Raw genomic sequence first — 18,763 nt, 5'->3', positions numbered from 1 at the left:
TTACTTGGGCAAAACTCCTAGGCTGTCAGCTTCTGCAAATCTTTGCAAATTTATTTTTATCCTTAATAAATTATTTGCTCTGTTAGTCACCTTAAAAACAGAACAAATTGAAGGACATGGATGGAGGGATAGTAATTTGAGAAATAATGACTGCAGATTTTTAAGACTGAGAAATAAGAGCAACCACAGAAATGAAATGATGCAAAAGCAACAAGAGATTCATTTTTGAATATTGACAAAAACTGTAATGACCATAATCAAAAATAAGTTTCATTACTACACTATAAGAGCATTTATACACCACATATCTTAACCCACTTTTTATTTAGCAGGTGAGGTGAAGGTCGTTGCTTCATTTTCCCTGGACTGATGCAGATTAGTGTAAAGATACTAACTGAAGTGGCGATAATGGTTTACAAAATGAAGTTTGCTTCCAAAGCTGGCAACCATGAGCCGGGGCTGTTGATGGTAATTGGAGGAAAATGATTTACTTAAAGAGAAGAATGATAATTTAAACACTGTCTGATTTTCTCATTTTAGGATTAAGGATGAATACTCAAACAGTTGTAATGTTTTCTAAGACAGTAGGTGTGAGTAAAAATGATCCTTCTTTCTAACTTTAGGGACATTCAGAAAAATCATCTTCTAAACAGTAGGTAATGTTATTATTCATGCCCATTAAATTCATGTCAACATAAAAAAAGATAGTAATGTTCCCAATTGTGAACACTATAAAATGAACAAATGGTTTGGATCCTGTGCATACTCTGCATCTGTAGGGTACAGAGAGAGAAATAGAGAAATCTTGGTTGAATTAATTTACATTTTTTTCTTGAGAGGAAGGTAACAAAAACTGTGTTGTGTTATTTCTTATGGTTGACAGATACAGAGTTAGACACACTGAATTTTTTAAATAATCTGGCATTGTGTCTCATGTGGTAAGGACGATGAGAAAGATGGGTAAAACTGCTTAGCCCTAGCAATAAGAATTTTCTGTTTAAGTCTGGACTATTTTAGAAAAAGCTGAAAAAGATGCTGTTTCTGTGGTAAAACTGTAGTAGGCTGGCATTTCTGATGTGTTCAAGCAAGATAGGCTGAAGCAACAGGGGTGTGAGAATGGTGATTTGGACTGTAACCAAGGTTCAGATCCTTAATATTTTAGGGCTGTGTCGATTGTCCAGGATTTAGATGGTGCTTTTGAAAGCGCCATCTATCATTTAAGATCATTTAAGCAAACTTGACACCCACAAATCCATGGGCCCCGATGGGATGCACCCACGAGTGCTGAGGGAGCTGGCGGACGTTATTGCTAAGCCACTCTCCATCATCTTGGAAAGATCATGGAGAACAGGAGAGGTGCCTGAAGACTGGAAGAAAGCCAGTGTCACCCCAGACTTCAAAAAGGGCAAGAAGGAGGACCCAGGGAACTACAGGCCAGTCAGCCTCACCTGCATCCCTGGAAAGGTGATGGAGCAGCTCATGCTGGAGGCCATGTCTAAGCGTGTGGAGGAAAAGAAGGTGATCAGGAGGAGGCAGCATGGCTTCACCAAGGGGAAATCATGCTTAACCAATCTGATAGCCTTCTCTGATGGGATGACTGCCTGGGTAGATGAGGGGAGAGCAGTGGATGTTGTCTGCCTTGACTTCAGCAAGGCTTTTAACACTGTCTCCCATAACATCCTCCTAGGCAAGCTCAGGAAGTGTGGGCTAGATGAGTGGACAGTGAAGTGGATTGGAAACTGGCTGAATGGCAGAGCTCAGAGAGTTGTGATCAGCAGCGCAGTCTAGTTGGAGGCCTGTAGCTAGCGGTGTCCCCCAGGGGTCAGTACTGGGTCCAGTCTTGTTCAGCTTCTTCATCAGTGACCTGGATGAAGGGACAGAGTGCACCCTCAGCGAGTTTCCTGACATACAAAACTGGGAGGAGTGGTCAATACACCAGAGGGCTGTGCTGCCATTCAGAGGGACCTGGACAGGCTGGAGAAATGGGCAGAGAGGAACCTCATGAAGTTCAACAAAGGGAAGTGCAGGGTCCTGCACCTAGGGAGGAATAACCCCCTGCACCAGTACAGGCTGGGGGTTGACCTGCTGGAAAGCAGCTCTGCGGAGAAGGACCTGGGAGTGCTGGTGGACACCAAGTTAAGCATGAGGCAGCAATGTGCCCTTGTGGCCAAGAAGGCCAATGGTATCCTGGGGTGCATGAGGAAGAGTGTTGCCAGCAGGTGGAGGGAGGTGATTCTCCCCCTCTCCTCAGCCCTGCTGAGGCCACATCTGGAGTACTGCGCCCAGTTCTGGGCCCCCCAGTACAAGAGGGATGTGGCACTACTGGAGCAAGTCCAGCGAAGGGCCACAAAGATGATTAGGGGACTGGAGCATCTCTCTTATGCGGAAAGGCTGAGAGAGCTTGGCCTGTTTAGCTTGGAGAAGAGAAGGCTGAGAGGAGATCTTATTAACGTGTACTAGTATCTGAAGGGAGGGTGTCAAGAGGACGGGACCAGACTCTTTTCAGTGGTGCCCAGTGACAGGACGCAAGGCAATGGGCACAAACTGAAACACAGACAGTTCCATCTGAACATGAGGAAAAACTTTTTCACTGTGAGGGTGACAGAGCACTGGAACAGGTTGCCCAGAGAGGCTGCGGAGTCTCCTTCTCTGGAGATATTCAAAACCCACCTGGACATGATCCTGTGCAACGTGCTGTAGGTGACCCTGCTTGAGCAGGGGGGTTGGACTAGATGATCTCCAGAGGTCCCTTCCAACCTCAACTATTCTGTGATTCTGTGATTCTGTGATTCTGTGAAAGCAGTTTCTTAAGGTGAAGAAAATAGTTCCGTATCCAAATTTGCAATTTCTTTGATTAGTTTAGTGTGGATAAATGCTCAGTATGTAAAGAAGAAATATATTTTGGCTGATTTTGAGGTCCATACAGCCAACAGTGTCCCTGAATTAATAATGGACTATGGTATGTCTTAAAAATCATCTGTGTATCTTGGGTCCTATATGTCAATGCTCTTTGGCTCGTGTAAACAAGACATCTCTGATTTTCATTGCATATTTTCCATGGCTAATTTGGTTGGGTTGCACAGAATTTTTAGTTTGCATGTTTACTCTTTCACTAAGAGATTCCATTTTATGTCTACTAACTGAGATCAGAAAACTGAGTGAAGATATGCTGGTAAAATTGCAAGTTATTTAAAGCCTTATTAGAGGTACTGTGAGAGGTTTGGCTGAATTCAGGCTTCTAAAATACTGAAAGTATACCTAGATATTCAGTTCTATTAAATGCATTCCCATTACTTGACTTAGTTAAGCATTAAGTTTAAGCTGTGAAATGCAGTTTAGCAACATTTTTTTTCTATCAGTTAGCACCCACATGATTCTTTCCTTAATTAATTGCCAACCACTGTGTCAGATACAGAAAGAGCTGCACAAAGATACCTAAATACAAAAGCTGGGAGGACTACTTGGTTAGAAAGAACCAAATCATACTTAAATAAATGGAAGGAGCAAAGGTCATCTGGAATTGTTTGAAGCACATGCTGAAATATAAATACTTGAACTTGCCACAGGAGGCTTGAATGAAATCCTTTCCTTACACTTACCTAAGAAATATTTTTTGTCTTACGTGAAAATTCTTTCATGATCCACTTTTACTGAAATATTTACGTGTTAACATACATTTAGACTGAATTAGGATAAATGGCTGATACTGATTCATCTGTTTCAGGAAGCACTAGTTACTGTAGATATCTCTATGTCTATACTTATTTGAACAAATGCACATCTATAAACATTAATTGTTAGTCTCTGGCATGGACAACATGAGACTATTGCTACTTGCATTTAAAGGGCACTGTCAGAGCTGCGTGAGCAATTGCCTCATTTTGGAGTCAAATTAAATTAAACAGAATTATATTTTGTCATAGGATATTGTTTTGCAATGAAATAAAAAGTCTCGATATTTCAGAAATGTTGAACAAGAAGCCTTTACTTTCCAGAATTGTTTTCTTGTTGCCAAGTCTGACCTCAATTTGTGAGCAGTTTCACAACAGCCAACCTGATGCTGCATTTCTATGCAAATAAACCTTGAGCAATGTCACTTGGCTCAGATGAAGGAGTTAGCCTGGACAGAATTACTGGTGAGGCTAGTTAGGTGTAGCTACTCCCTCTTGGCCGCTGTGTTTTTCCTCAAGTGTAGTGCTACACTTTCCTCTAATTTCTGGACCCCATATAAGACATTGAGGAAGAGAGAGCAAGTCACGCTCTACAGGAACAGTAAGCTCTGCTCACTTTACACCAGGGTATTGGGAGGCAGAGCACAGCAAGGAAGCTAAAGCCCCTCCTATTTTGAAATTAAACCAGCGCAAGTCACATCAGGGCTCTGTGTGGCCCAATCTAGCAAAAGGGTTAGGAGTAGCCCTCAAATTTACCATATTTGTTGAGGTTAACAGCCTCAACGTGTTCAGGAAGATGATGGGAAAACCTAGTGTGTACATGTAAATAGACAGGGACTTTTGTTGTCATATGAATCATATATTATACTGTTATGTATATTATATTATAATCATTGAGGAAACAATATGGTAGTTATGACAGGTTCAAAGTATATTTTAAAGCAACAAAAACGACAAGTTATGTGAGACCACAGCAAAGCATCCATTGCTAAAATACAGACACAAAAAGTGCATGCATTAATTCAAAGGTGCAAAGTTTGCCTGGTTAGTGGTCTGATTGCCTACATGTAACTGTCATAAAATGCAATATATTTCATTGTCCTTTTCTTTTAATACATAGGTGCAGTCTTTTCACTGGAACATCCCAGCATGTAAACTCTAGCTTGATCTAAGTGGCTTTTTTCCAAAATGAATATTTTCTCTTCAGTATAATATTTGCATGAAGCCTCTTTGGAAAAACATCCTCAATAAAGGAGAAATGATTTTAGTCATAAAAACAGACCTGATAATGTCAAATATATATATTTAATGGAAGGCAAACAAAAAGTAAATTAGTAAAAAAGGAAGGCATGCTTCTCCTTTAACTTCTGTGGAAGGCTTTTGAACAGAGGGCTGCTTGTTAGCGGCCTGCATTCTCCGGCTTGCATGTTGATCAGTAGCTAGCATCAAATTTGCTGGGCTCTGAGTGAAGTAGGAATGCAAGATACAGAGTTTCTTGCTTTCAGAATCTATATGTTGATAGGAAACAGTAGAAAAGTTAATGATTTGGGAAGCCAGCTTTTATGTTTGCAACACGGTTTTATGCACAGAAAGAAGGATTTTGAAGAGAAAAGGGAGGCAGTTGAGCAAGAGTTTATGAAATCCTGCTTATTTTAATCCCCCAGGAGGCAAAACAGTCATTTATTACTAACTGGGCATGCAAAGAAAAGTAAGAAATAGAGTTTGCCTTTGTTGTTTTGTTTAATTTATCCTTATTAGTCTGCATTTTTTCACAACCTTACTAAAATGATAACCATTCATTTTGCCAACACGGATTCCTCAAACTAAGAATTTACTATAATTATTATTTTTCAAGTCTTATTTGTAGATTGTAAAGATTAGCATGCAGTTTTGCTTGGCATAAGTTTTCTGTTGCTGGTAGATTTTAAGTCTTTTATAGTGTTTTTTTTCTTCTGGTTAGCTTTACAAGAGGCTTACTTCAGAGGATTTTTTAATGCTTTTATTTATCTAGTGTTTTGCCAGGAGTTTGCTTCTTGACCTTCCTATTCTTGTGACTATTCACACTCCAGTTCATCTCCATCCCAGAAGAATAGGGGTTATTCCTTTCTTAATTTACTTTATTTCTTGTGGTTTGGCATGGAAAGGGAAAAAAGAGCTTTTGATATTTACAGGTGTTTACCTGAAGAGCCCATAACACTGGCAGAAGCTGGATGTGCTATCCAGGGCAGCCAGTGATGCATGAAATCTTACTTAATCCCAGGACTGCCAGGCTTAAACTCTGTTCCTCTTCTCAGGGTCTTACACCCCGCAGCAGCCTGAACAACCACTCTGCTACTGCAGGTTGTCTGAATTCTCAGTTTCAGCTAAAAAAAAAAATTGTCCTCTCCAAATTAGCCTTTCCACAATTTCAACAGGACAAAATTCATCTTATGTATTTAAAATGAGAGGAGCCCTATCATTCCTCTTTTATCAACAGCATGCAATGCAGTGTGACAGAAGACACACAAACTGCACCCAAGGCTCTGTGATACTCATCTTTTAGGGTGACTAAGATTTCTGTTTTAATCAAGTTTCTTTAGTATAGTAAAAGTAAGTTCAGCTAACAGAAATTTTGTGAAGGAATACGGAGATTGTGCCGTTGTGTATTCAGCAGGAATACACATTCTCCTGTTACACATACTGTGTAGCAACACTTTCAGTACTGTGCATTAAATAGTTGCAGGCTCTGTAATATTTACTGCAAAATTAGTTTTATTAAAAAAAAAAGAGAGAGATTTCTCTTCGTACTCTCACTGTTCCAAGAACATCTCAGTGAAACATGTCAGGTAAATACTTTTGAGCACCACTTGCCAACTTACGTGACTGCCTTGCAGTGTGAAGCACTATCCATCTACGAAGAGAAGCATCTGCTAATCTCACTTCACACAGGACACAAATTGGGTTTCCCTCTGAAGGTGGAAGCTGGTATGCTCCTTCCCCAATGCTCCCATGGTGTAGATAACTGATTTTAACTCTATGTAGCTATGAATGTTTTAGTAAGTCTTCAATTTACAGTACAATGTTGAGGAAAATGAATGAGAATTGCAAAACTATTTTCTTCACTGCATTTGCAGTATTTTACTGTGATTCCAGGGGTAATGTACAAACAGCCAAAAAATGCATCATCCAAAACAATATTCTCTTCTTGGCTCTTTTGAGAGGACTATCAACAAATGCAGAAAAAATCCTGGAGGTGTCAGTCCTTGGAGCATATTTAAGGCAGATGATCCAGGAAAGTGTCATCATGCCATCCCAAGTGATTCTTAGTATTTATTTATACCAAGGAAAAGAAAATAGGCTCAAACAGCATAACGGATTAGCCAGCCCGACACAGGGCACCACAATGCCTTCTTATATGCAACGGAAGCGCTTGCTAATCCACTACCCAGATAACTGAGAGATGGTAAAGCTACACTTACAAGCAAGACTACATGCTTCACGGAACTGTGGAAACAAGACTTAGTTAATAGGGAAGTGTTGTATCTTTACTTTCAATGACAGTAAAAATAAAGAAATATAGCTTTAGTTTTCTAACTCACCAAATCAACTGCTAAACTTGCAAGTGAACCTGTACACTTATGTCTGCCCTACTAAGGTGGTTTGAGGCAAGTCCCTATACTTTTGTGCGCCCAGTTTCCATATCTGTAAGGTGGAGGTAGTGATGCTGATCTCCTTCATAAAACCTGTGAAGATTTGTACCCCAAAATACTATTTAAGAATTAGTTATTTTATGTTCATATTATTATTTTTAATATTTGTGTAAGTCTGTGGCTCTGTTCCAATAGAAAAGTGCTCAAATTCTGAGGAGAGACAGTAGAATTAAAAGATCAGACTTCTCAAATGCATAGATTTCAGTAACCATGTGGACAGCAGGCATGACAATCATATCACCTGAAAATCCATTTCTTCCTTCTTTTTCTGAAGGAGTTTTAGGACACTAAACCAGGCTCTAATTATTAAGAAGCTTTAATGAATGCAGGTTATCCCTCGTTTATTGTAGGTCTGTGATTTCCCCTTAAGCACTTGGTGCTGGTAGATGTTGAAGAGAAAGATGTCTTGACTGGACACAGTCCAGTACATAACTACAGAGTGGGAATTCCTAAGTTCTTAAAATAAACACTGTTTTCTTTCTGATTAGGGTCTCTGTGTAGGTGCACAAACTGATTGAATAGCCCTTGAAGAAGAAAAACACCACAGGGAATTAAAATTCTGCTTACCCTGTAATCCTGTTTTATTTTCTGCAGGAAGGCGACTGTCTTTTATCAAATAAATGGCTTAAAATAAAGTATGATGTAAAGATTTGCTTCAGTTAAAAATGCCTGAGACAGGAACCATTTAAACTACAAACAAAATATATGTTTATAATAAATTATGAGTAGTTTAAAAATAATTTGGAATCAGATTGGCATTACTTGTTTATATTATAAAACAAAAGTGTCATTCTGAGGTTGATCAGAATAGCTAAAAGCCTTTGTGAATTTGCAGACAACAATCAGAACTACGTTAAATAGATTTTTTGTAAAATTAAATTAAAAAGTCAATAGGCCTTAATCCCTAAATCCTTCAACATTCATGTTTTCCCCTGGATGTTCTTGAGTGGGTAGTAGTTTGATCTGGGAGATCAAAGGGTTAATTTGCTTTTCAATTGAGGAATGACTCAGAGTTACCCTTTATTGTTAAAAAAAAAAAAAGTGGTGTGTGGGTGTAAGTTAGGGAAAAAAAGCCAAGAAAATGGTTTCACTAATTGGGGTTTTCACCTGCTGTGAGTCTAATTGAATACAATGCTTTATTTGTAACTCAAGGAGAAAGAAGATTATGCAAAGTATGAGAATTTCAGACTGGTTTTTAAATTCTTATTACTTGGCACTATTGTATGGGAAAGAAGACGAATGTGATAATGGCAGCATCAAGCTTCTGTTAAGGTGGACCAGGAAACCCCAGAGGCAGAGTAAAAACTCAAGGAATGTGTACCATGGGTATCAGTGCTAGATAATTCTTGAAGGAAAACAAACGCTTTTTCTGTGAAACCATAGACTTCAGGCTAAAGCTACAGTGAATCCTTGTGTATTAAACAGGCAACTTGTTCTGTCATTTTAATAATCATGAAGTTCATCCCAGTGAATATGTTAAACATTTTAAAGACACTGTGTTGCAACAGGTGGAAAAGAGAGCTCTCGCACTTCTTAAAAGCTAGGTAAAGATGGGAAAAGATGAGATTGTTGTTTTAACACAACTGACAACTTTCAGCCAGTTCATTTACCTCAAAACTAATATATGTAATAATAATCTATATCTAATCCAAGATCCACTGAAGTAAATGGAAAAGCTCTCATAGACTCTGAGCTTTAAGGTAGCTATTTATCTGCCTACACAGAATTGAATCCTTTTTTTCTTTACATTTTGGGTAGTGCTGTAGATCCTATATACATGAAAAGTGTGGATTAGACCTTTTCAAACTAATTAGATTATCTAGAAACTATGAGAATTTAAAATTTAATTCCTTTAGATTTTTCATTGGCTTTTGGGAGATGGTATTGAACATTGATCATCTTGTTTTCAATGTTTCTAGGAGGAAAGAAAAAGGACTTTCCTTAAACTACTTGTTGAGCTTTTTATAAAACTGGCTAATTCAGATACCTTAAGCCTTAAGGAGAACTCTAAATATCCTAATACTTATGATAAAACACCAAGTTCTGTGCTTATTGACATCTGTGTAATTGGAAAGCAGTCAATGGGATATAGATGTGGTGCAGGAATTATTGATGAGATGAATTTTCCCTGCTTCTAGACGTACATTTTCCCAGCGTAAGACAGGGACTTTTGGGGAAGGTTTGAAAGGCCCCCTTCTGAGCAGCTCTGCCCAGAAAGCATAACTCGTAAGGCTTGAAAAACGGCTTAGCTGCATGAAGGGTCCCTGGGCTTGGCTCTCTCCTCAGCGTTACTTTAATGAATAAAGGATGTAGACGTAGGGTGTGCACGAAAAGGGACTAGCTGCGGTGATCTGAAATGCCTGTGACACCCAAAGCGGGTTGCTAGCTTGTATTTTTCTAGCGAATCCAAAGCAGGAATTAACACAAAGGAGCGCTCTGACAGTTCCTCGGCGCGAACGTGCCTTGTTTCTTCTTTGAAAATTCCGGGGGAGAAAACTGCCCTTTCCTGCTAGGACAAAACAAACAAACCTCCAGAGGTCCAACTGCCCGATTTCCCCTCACAACTAAAACTCGACGAGCTGAAATTAATAGCTGCGAAGCGAAACGCCGCGCCGAGGCCCTGTTTTCCACGCACCTCGGTTTCGGCGCACGTTTTAACCAGCGCCTCTCCCCCAGCCCGTTACAGGCGAATTCCTGCGCCCGGGCGAGCAGGGGCACCTCCCCGGCGGCGCTGGGGGCGCCGCGGACCGCCCCGCCTCGGGCCCCCGCAGGGCGACGTGCCACAGCCGCGGGGGGACCCGACGGGACAAGACGGGACGAGACGCGCCGCCCGGCAGCGCTGCCGCGGACCCCCTTGGGGGCGGGCTGGGGGGGGAAGGCGGGGCGCGGAGGCAGCGCGGGGGCGGAGCGCCGCGCGGGGCCGCCCCGCGCCCGCGGGGCCGGCCGCAGTGCTGCCGGGCGGCTGGCGCTGGGCGGCTGCGCTGCTGCCGCCGCCTGCCCTGCTCCGCGGAGCGCCGCAGCCATGAGGGAGCAGCTGAAAGGGTGAGCGGGCCGCGGCAGGTGCGGGCGGGCGCTGCGCGGGGCGCTGGCGGCGGCCGCGCGCCGCGGCTGTGCGACCGTTGGCGGGGAGGCGGTTGGGCGTCTCGGGCGCTCCGACTTCAACGGCCGCGCCCGCTCTTGCCCTGCCGCCCGCCCGCCCGCCTGCCCGTGGCGGCGGGGGGGGGGGGGGGTGTTGAGCATCCTCTCTACAGACTGTGGGGAGAAGCGGTCGTACCTTGCCTTTACGGTACTAAAAAGGTCAACTTTCTGCCTGATTTCGTCTGGGAATTTGAACTGGCATTTAATTCAGTGCCTCTTTTATGAGGCATCAGTTTCGGGCTAAATTTGGCTGGTTGGAATGCGTGGGGTACGGAGATGTGAGTTTACACACACGAGTATATTTGTGCGTGGGTGCGTGTAGGCTAATACAGTTAAATCTTGAGGACGAGCCAGGAAATCATGCATGTGCTAGAGATACTAAGTGCTTTCGGGGAGACTCGAAAGAATGAGAATTTGTGCTTTTTATGGCTCTTCAGGTCTCAAAGGATAGTGGGGTGCTGTAAAATGTTGCCTATGTGATGTGTAGCACATCTTGTAACTCAGTTCATGAGTGAACTTTCATAGAATTCTTTTAAACATACGAATGTTTAGAGGAGTGTTACTTTTTCTGATAATCCCATGTTTAGAAATCACATTTCAAGTCAATAAGCAGAAGGAGCTGGGTGAGGGTTCCCTCCAGGTTCTTTTGTGCATGTGTTTTGTGTGCTGTATTTCTTGTGATTGTGGTGTATGATGTTCTGCAGCAGGTATGTTAAAAGACAACATCTCCCGGCTGGGACCGTAATCAGGGTCCTAGCCCTCCTCTTCAGCCGTGGTTGGGCTGAGAAGTGATATTCGAGGGCATATGCGTAGGAGCTGGGGAAACAAGAAGCATGGATGTATCTAGGGTCTTTAACCTTTTAGCTCTAAGGAGCTGGTTGAGTCGTCGTTGTTTGAGCCTGGATTCGACAAGACCCTGCAGTGAAATTACTTTGGCAGAAGTGGAGAGGATAAGCTTTGCAAAGCAAATAGATCAGTGGACAAGTAACAGCTGGAGGGGCAGGCTCACCAAGCCTTAACAACTGAGCAGTAATCTTTGCCCATGACAAAGTGTACAAAATAAATGTTTAACATCACTGGGGAGAAAAGAGAGTTACTATTCAGTACTTGGCAGTTGGTATTTGCCCTCCTGCTATCATTCATTTCCAATATCAGCACGAAGTTTTCATGTGCATTTGTGCTTCCCTTCAGCGTTCTGATAAATCTCGCAAAAGCCAATAAAACATGAAAAAGTCACGTTTTTGCTGAAAAGACACTGATCCTTGGCTTAAACAGAAATAATCTCTGGGCATAGATCACTGGCCTCTGGAGTTATAGATGAAAACAGTAGCCCTTTGTAAAGCACAAGGGAGTGCCACCTTTTTGCATCGCTGTCTAATGCTTTCCACAGCAGTAACTTGTTTTGCACAAAGAATTAATGAAACAATGTAAAAAGAAAACTGTTAAGTCTGTCTTGCAATCGCTGTCGTCTATTGCTGAAAACATTTTTATTTTAGATGAGTGGTAGTTTCTATTCATAGAAACAATTTAAGTTGCATTTATGTTAGTTTAGCAAAACCCAAACAGCTCTGTCATGTTTATTTTGGCTTTTTGACAACAGTCATCAGGCAGTTGTAATAACTTTTTACTCATCTTAAAGCCAAAAGGTGAGAGGCATTGTAAATTGGTGTTGTTTGAAATTAGATCAGTTCAGTACACTATGAAATTTTTACTTTCAGTTTTTTGATAATAGTATGTAACTATCTATTTGTTGCCATGTGATAGAATTTCTTATTCCATGCACATATATACACGCTCCTCTAGTTCTTGCTGCATTTTCAAATAAACAGTAAGGGGAGAAGTGCAGCAGAATTTGCTCTAATATCACAGATGAAGAGAATGTAATAGTTAGAAGCAGAGTGTGTAGTTGCAGTCTCTAATTGTAGACCCTGAAGCTTAGCAATGAATAAACATGGGATACTGAATCTTAGATACAAAAACTGGGAGCATAAATAAAATCAAGAGCAGTTAAAAAGGTTTGCGAATGTTCCAGTTTGATGTGTGCAGGAACGTTTTAATATCGGGGGTGTGGGGGGGAGGTTATTTTTCTCTACTCCTCCTGCTGCTGATGTTGCTCAAAGGCAATATAAAATGAAGGAAGAGGAAAATAAGTGTATTTTGTCCAAACAGTTCAAGTTATAAGAAGGGAATTGTAATTCAGTTAGTGTGTCACTTAGAATATCATCTCCTGATTTCAGGTTTTCAATCCTGTATGCTATTAGCTCTAACGGCAAGGATGAGAGACAAATCTCTGTGCTTTTGGCAAGAACAGAGGAATTTGCACAGGCATAGTGTAACAGAATTCCCCACATAGAAATTATCCTTGCTAATGTAGTATGATTATCCTTTAATGAGGTGGTCCTGCAGTTCCCAAAGGGTATATTAAGTGAAGACTATGTTTTCATCCCACTGTATTATCAGTGTATTTAGTGTGCCAGTCACACCAACACCTAGGTGTCACCATTATCCATTGCTGCTGTTCTCCTTTTCAGTCCTAGTTTAAATTTCCTTTCCACCTTCACATCTTAATAAGTCAGGTGAGAAAGAGGAAAACAAGCCATGTGAGCACACACATATTTTTTGTTTTGTTGCAAAATCTTCATGATTTAAAAGCTAGTAATTAATTAGTTGACCTAAATGAAGAGACGAATTGAAAAATGTATCCTGTGAGCATGTGCAATATTGCAAAACTATTGGCTGTGCGCATTAATGTCTTCATATGTTGGCAGTTCCTTGGAAAAGCATCTCGAGTACCTTTTTCTGCACATATTCTGACCCTGCTTTAACTGCTGCTAGCCAGGAAGACTTGCAATACACATCTCATGTCTTTCAGACTTGCAAGCTATAACGGGCCTTGTTCACTGGAGTTTGAAACTCTGGCAAACATTTTGCTGCAGATCTATTAAGGATGCTACAGCATTCCCAAGTGTGGCTGAGACTGCCTGGAACTGCTGAGCTGGCATTTCACTTTAGATGGTGTTCACAATAAGGGCATACACACAAATCCTCCCCCACTGGTCCAAACCCGAAGCTCACAATTAAATGGCCTTTGAAAATGGCAAAGAGGCTTATGAAGAATAGTCTCAATGGAATCTAACCTTTTCTTGAGCTACACTTGTGTGCAGAATTGTTGATAACTTTCCGAGCTGAAAACGTTCAGTTAAGAGGCAAACGCTTTTTAGCTGGAGTGAAATAGCTGCAGCCTTCTTGTGTTCTGCATGTAAAGTACCAGCAAAATCTGCCCTTACACTTCATGGGCACGCAACCTTTACAGAATTCACAGCGACCTAGGTTTTCTTTAAAACACTTACTTACTTTCTTGCAAGCGCTAAGAAATGTACCGATGGCTCTCGAGTCCGTCGTGTCTTTCTCTCTTGCAGGATATGAGGTTCAGTAATCTCTGCTGAATTGCCAAGAATCATAATACAAACCTGGTACAGGGTTTTCTGCCCCATCACCCAGTCATTGCTTAGAAGGTGGCAGAGGCAAGAGTTAGGGTGAATGCTGACTTTACATTTTTAACAAAGGGCTATTTTTAACATAGCCTAAACAGAGATATATTTCCTTTAACTTGGAACTAAGTTTAGAAACAAAGTAGAGGGGGGGGAATAGAAGGGGAAATTTAGCTACCCTGCAAATTCTTTGTGACCTGTAGATGAAGTGAGGAAAGCAGCTCCTAATGAAAGGTACATTTCTGAGGGAATTAGTTTTATATACATCAAAGAAGAGCACACCATCTAGCTGGGGTTATTTACATTAAAAATTTATGAAAACAGTTGAAATCCAGTATTTCTCTGGCAATGGAAATTTTATTTACAAGATCTTAGGAGAATCAATTTATGTATTTTCCAGATGATTAATAAATGCCATAAGCTTAATCCATACACACTGAAATTCACTGATACATGGTTAGGACTTACCATTAAAAAAAAAAAAACAAATATGATCACCCATGTAATGTTGAAGAGTGATTAAGCATAACAGTTTTCTACATCTAAAATGGTCCTTTTGTTCTTCTCTTCCATACAGGCATATGATTCCAGAATCCTCTATGAATATTTGCTTACAACCCCTTTACCAGATATCCGATGGCTTTAAAATATTTTAATGAGGAATCAGTGCCTTTGAAAGCTACGAGATTAACAGCTATGGAGTCTATATGTGATATAGTTTAGCCATAGAACAGTCTGAGACTTCCAAACTAATTTCACAGGGAAAATTAAGCAGCATATTTTCAGAGCCTTCCTGTAACTCTGTGCATAAGTTTTTTTTTTTTTTCTTCCATTTTTTCTTTAAGATTTAGCATGTGAATCAATGGCACAGTTGCTATTCAAGTATCTGACAAGTACTTCACACATAGCGTTTTAGATAATACAGAGATGCGGAGAAAATGATCAGCAAAATTCTTAAGTTTGTTTCACCTACTTCAACCTCAGCCTTCAATTTGACAAACCCATTTATTTGCAATTTGGGATTTTTTTCCTGTAATAGGCCAGTTTGGGGGCTACCTGCCCGTAGGGAAGTAAGCCAGGAATGTCAGCCTCAGGCTTCATGAGCTATTGATGTGGAACTAACGTTGGGTGCTAACAAACTGCAGTCACTGATTTATGGATTTGAATGTTTATTTGGTTCTGCAATCCATTTACCTAAATCACAGAATCTCTCACTATGGAGTTCTTTTGCAATAAATATACTCTCTTCCTCTTTTCCTTCAGGCTGCTACTATACAAGCAGAGGCTTATGGTAGCCAAATTTTTATGGTGTCAATGTATAATTTGAAACTGCTTCTGTTTTACCTCAAAAATGCACTTTAACTGGATGTGCTAAAAGCTGTAGAACCTCCCCTATATACCAAACATGGTAAGAAATTCAGAAACTCAGATGCAGTTGAGTCAGATAAACAGGTTTTCACTTTAAGCTACCAAGTTTCTGCATTTGAAAAACAGACAATTCTCAGATTACTTAATGTGATTGCAGCCACCTCCCATTGCACTTCTCATTTTTTACCAATGCAAAGAACAAGACTACTTCAGGTGTTCCAATGTCCTTCTCCCTCTTTCACTATCTTTAGCCACCATAATTAGGAAGAGCAGATGCTGAGGTTGATAAGAGTTTTTTTTAAATCTTTTGTCCAGCTAGAGCAACACTGTGCCTGCATTTTTCTTTAAGCTTATTGCCTATGATCCCCTCAATTTCATTCTTTCTGGCAGTTACAGAGCAAAATCTGGAAATCATTATATGCAGTAACCTCCTGAATATATAGATGGGGCAATAAAGTGTTCACTGGGATCAGGTAAATAGCCAGTCTTTTAGAAGAAAATTAAATCATAGTAAGAAACATGTCATGACTTTTCCTTTAGTAGTGGTCATGTTGAAGTGTTTTGTTGAAAACTTTACCCCTTTTTAGCCTAGATTGTACCTGTAAGGGTGTACTTTGGAACATCGCTGCCTCAAGAAGAACTCAAGGACAGTTTATTCTCTACAATAACATCATTGTATTGGTTTTCTAGCACACGGTTTGTTATACAAGGACATTCAGTTTGCCCCCTTGGTTGTGAGTTAGTCTCCTGGAGCTACAAGGTGTGTGCTGTAATGACTCTAGACACTGTGGATCAGGTCCTGCTCTGTTTCATATTTTCTTCCAAATGATGTGTGTGTGTTGGAACCAGGAAGTCTGCTTTTTAAGTACAGGGACTGCAAATGGGATCGCTAGCAACCATATACTATGTATGTTTTTCAGATTTTTTTTATGAATTCATATAGTCATCTTTTAATATAGCTGAATACTGTGTGATCGGGACTTTAGTGAATATCGAATAGATAAAGAGAATTTTCTTTTTAAGTTTCCCGTGTTAATGGAAGCAGGATCACATTATGTATATTGTCATTAAAAAAATCATAAAATGTGTAAACTTTGGAGACATGAGTTTTTATTACACTAACACTTTATTTCATTGACTTTCTCACGCTCCTCATGCCTTTTGGCAACATGTTTTTTTGCAAAACTAAAGACTGCTAGCTTCAATGCAGAGATTGTCCAATTTACATTCTAGTCATACTGCAGAGTTTCCTAACCCCATTTTAGTTTTTTTTCCTGGCTTCCCAACTGCTCAGCCTCCTGAAACTTGTCAGGGACCTCTAGGGCAAGAGAAAGGGCCTGGGAGTCCCAGGAACCAGTAAGAGCAACAAATAGTCTTAAATAAGGAGACCATCAATATGTGGGGTACAACACATTGGCCTGAAAAGCAGTATAAGACCGTGGTGATTCAGTGCACTGTTACGTGAGAATTTAGTACAGATGTTTGGAATGAAAAGAATGATTGCAGTTGTTGCATTTGGTAGCTTTTATGCAACATACCTAAAAGAGTAGAAAGCATTCAGAGTAAAACAGGTCAAAAATACAATAGATGCCAATATCTGGTCAGAACTTTCATAAACGTTGTTAAGAACAACTAAGAAGTTCTTAAATATTTGTCCTCCAATTTGGGATGATCCGTATGAAAGAAAGGCTTTTTAAAAATTAATTGGTGTGATTACAAATTCCTCAAAACATTATGGCATAGCTAAATACTTACAGTATTTTTAATGTTAGCAGTACTTTAATCTTAATTTTGCTTTTGGAACCCATACCTAAAAATAATGGTCCAAAACAACAGCTAGTGTTGAAAGAAGGCATGTCTACCACTGATGAGACTCTCTCCTTCAACAGCTCAGGCTGCTGGTGCTATTCTGGGACAGTATTGTGATATGGACCTTGGACGACTCTTTGTGCAATGGAAAGAGAAAATGCAGCATTTTATTCTACTAACTTTTATATTTTGTATTGTAGCCATGAGACGCAAACCACCTGCTGGGATCATCCCAAAATGACTGAGCTTTACCAGTCTTTAGGTAAGACACATCTCCCTTTTTTTTTTTTTTTTGGGGGGGGGGGAGGTAGGGCAGGGAACTGAATGAATTGTTAAGACAAAGATTTCCAGGAGCAGTAAAATAGAATTAAGTGAGAGGCTGGTGCTTAGGTCAAGGTTAAATTTTCTGTTAGAGAAATATGTAGGCCATAATAACACATTTCAAACACACTGTAGATAAACTGATATTTACATTAGCTTATTTGAAATGTGCACTGGATTTACTAAAGTAATTCAGGTGCATTGCTGCAAATTCTTATGAGAAAGACTGGGACAGAAAAAAAAAAGTAGTAAAATCCTGAATCTTTTCACTCTCTAATCTGTTTTACAAAAGGCAGATGAAAAATCAAACCAAGCTGCTGTTAATGTTTACTTTTGGATAGTAGGAAGTCAATTTAAACAATTTGCCAAACTGTTACTGCTACTTTATTTTTTGAAGCGCTTTCAATACTTGGAGCGCATGGCAGCTGTCATGATGTCATTTTGAATACCCAAATTGCATGCTTTTTATGACTTCAGATGTGCCTCTCTGGTGGAGTTTTTTCAGCAGCTTTTGATTTTATTAGCAGAAGGGTGTCTGTAAGATATAACAGGCCAATCCATACTCTACTATAGGCTGCTTTGCAGACCATTTAGTAGCTATTTCCTTTTAATGGTCCTGCTAATAAATAAGAGAGGGTATAATAAAAAATAAGCTATTTCTCTTTAAAAGAAATATCAATGAATATGCTGTGCTTATAAAGGAGGCTACATCTCTACAGCAAAGGGTACACAAACCAACTTTAAACTAGCTAGCTCAAGTACCAGAGCAGTCCAGTCTAGCATTCAGTGCAGGCTTATTTACCTTGGTGAAAAATAGCTTAAATTATCTTCTGCTAAACTCTATGCTGGCATAATTAGACTGTTTGCAAGTAGCTCAACTAATCAGTTTCAAGCTAGCTCAGGTATCTGTACACCGCACTGTGATAAAGACGTACCCAAAATTTTTTAGAAAAACGATATGATAAAATGAAATGAAATAGTGTGAAGTCAGTTTTTGCTTATAGTATTAGTAATGTGGCAGCAATTTATGTTTTATAAATAATCCAGAATACTGCTCTATATATCAGCAAGGGACAATAAAGTGTGTAAGGCTAACTGAATGCCAAAGCAGACAAGTGTTGACTTGCCACTTAATTATAATGTATTGCCCTGTTTGTCTCCTTTGTATTTCTTCTCTTAAAGTGAGTGGTTTAGAGGATCAGGACAAATAGTGATTGTGCATGCAGACATTTCTTTAGTACGGTAGATCTTTGAACAATTCCCCGTTAATTGAACT

General features: G+C 40.1%; 1 protein-coding gene across 1 annotated transcript in view; it reads left to right on the top strand.

Annotated features, from left to right (window-relative positions):
- DMD (dystrophin) overlaps positions 1-18,763 on the top strand; it is a 1,189,181-nt gene that overhangs the window by 1,088,005 nt on the left and 82,413 nt on the right. Inside the window, exon 63 of the mRNA XM_067297573.1 lies at positions 17,367-17,428. Within this exon, the coding sequence (XP_067153674.1) occupies positions 17,367-17,428 (62 nt within the window). The remainder of the gene's footprint in view (positions 1-17,366; positions 17,429-18,763) is intronic.

The sequence above is a fragment of the Apteryx mantelli genome, chromosome 1 (assembly GCF_036417845.1).
Source record: "Apteryx mantelli isolate bAptMan1 chromosome 1, bAptMan1.hap1, whole genome shotgun sequence".
Lineage (NCBI taxonomy): Eukaryota > Metazoa > Chordata > Aves > Apterygiformes > Apterygidae > Apteryx > Apteryx mantelli.
This window is presented reverse-complemented; position numbering and strand designations above follow the sequence as displayed.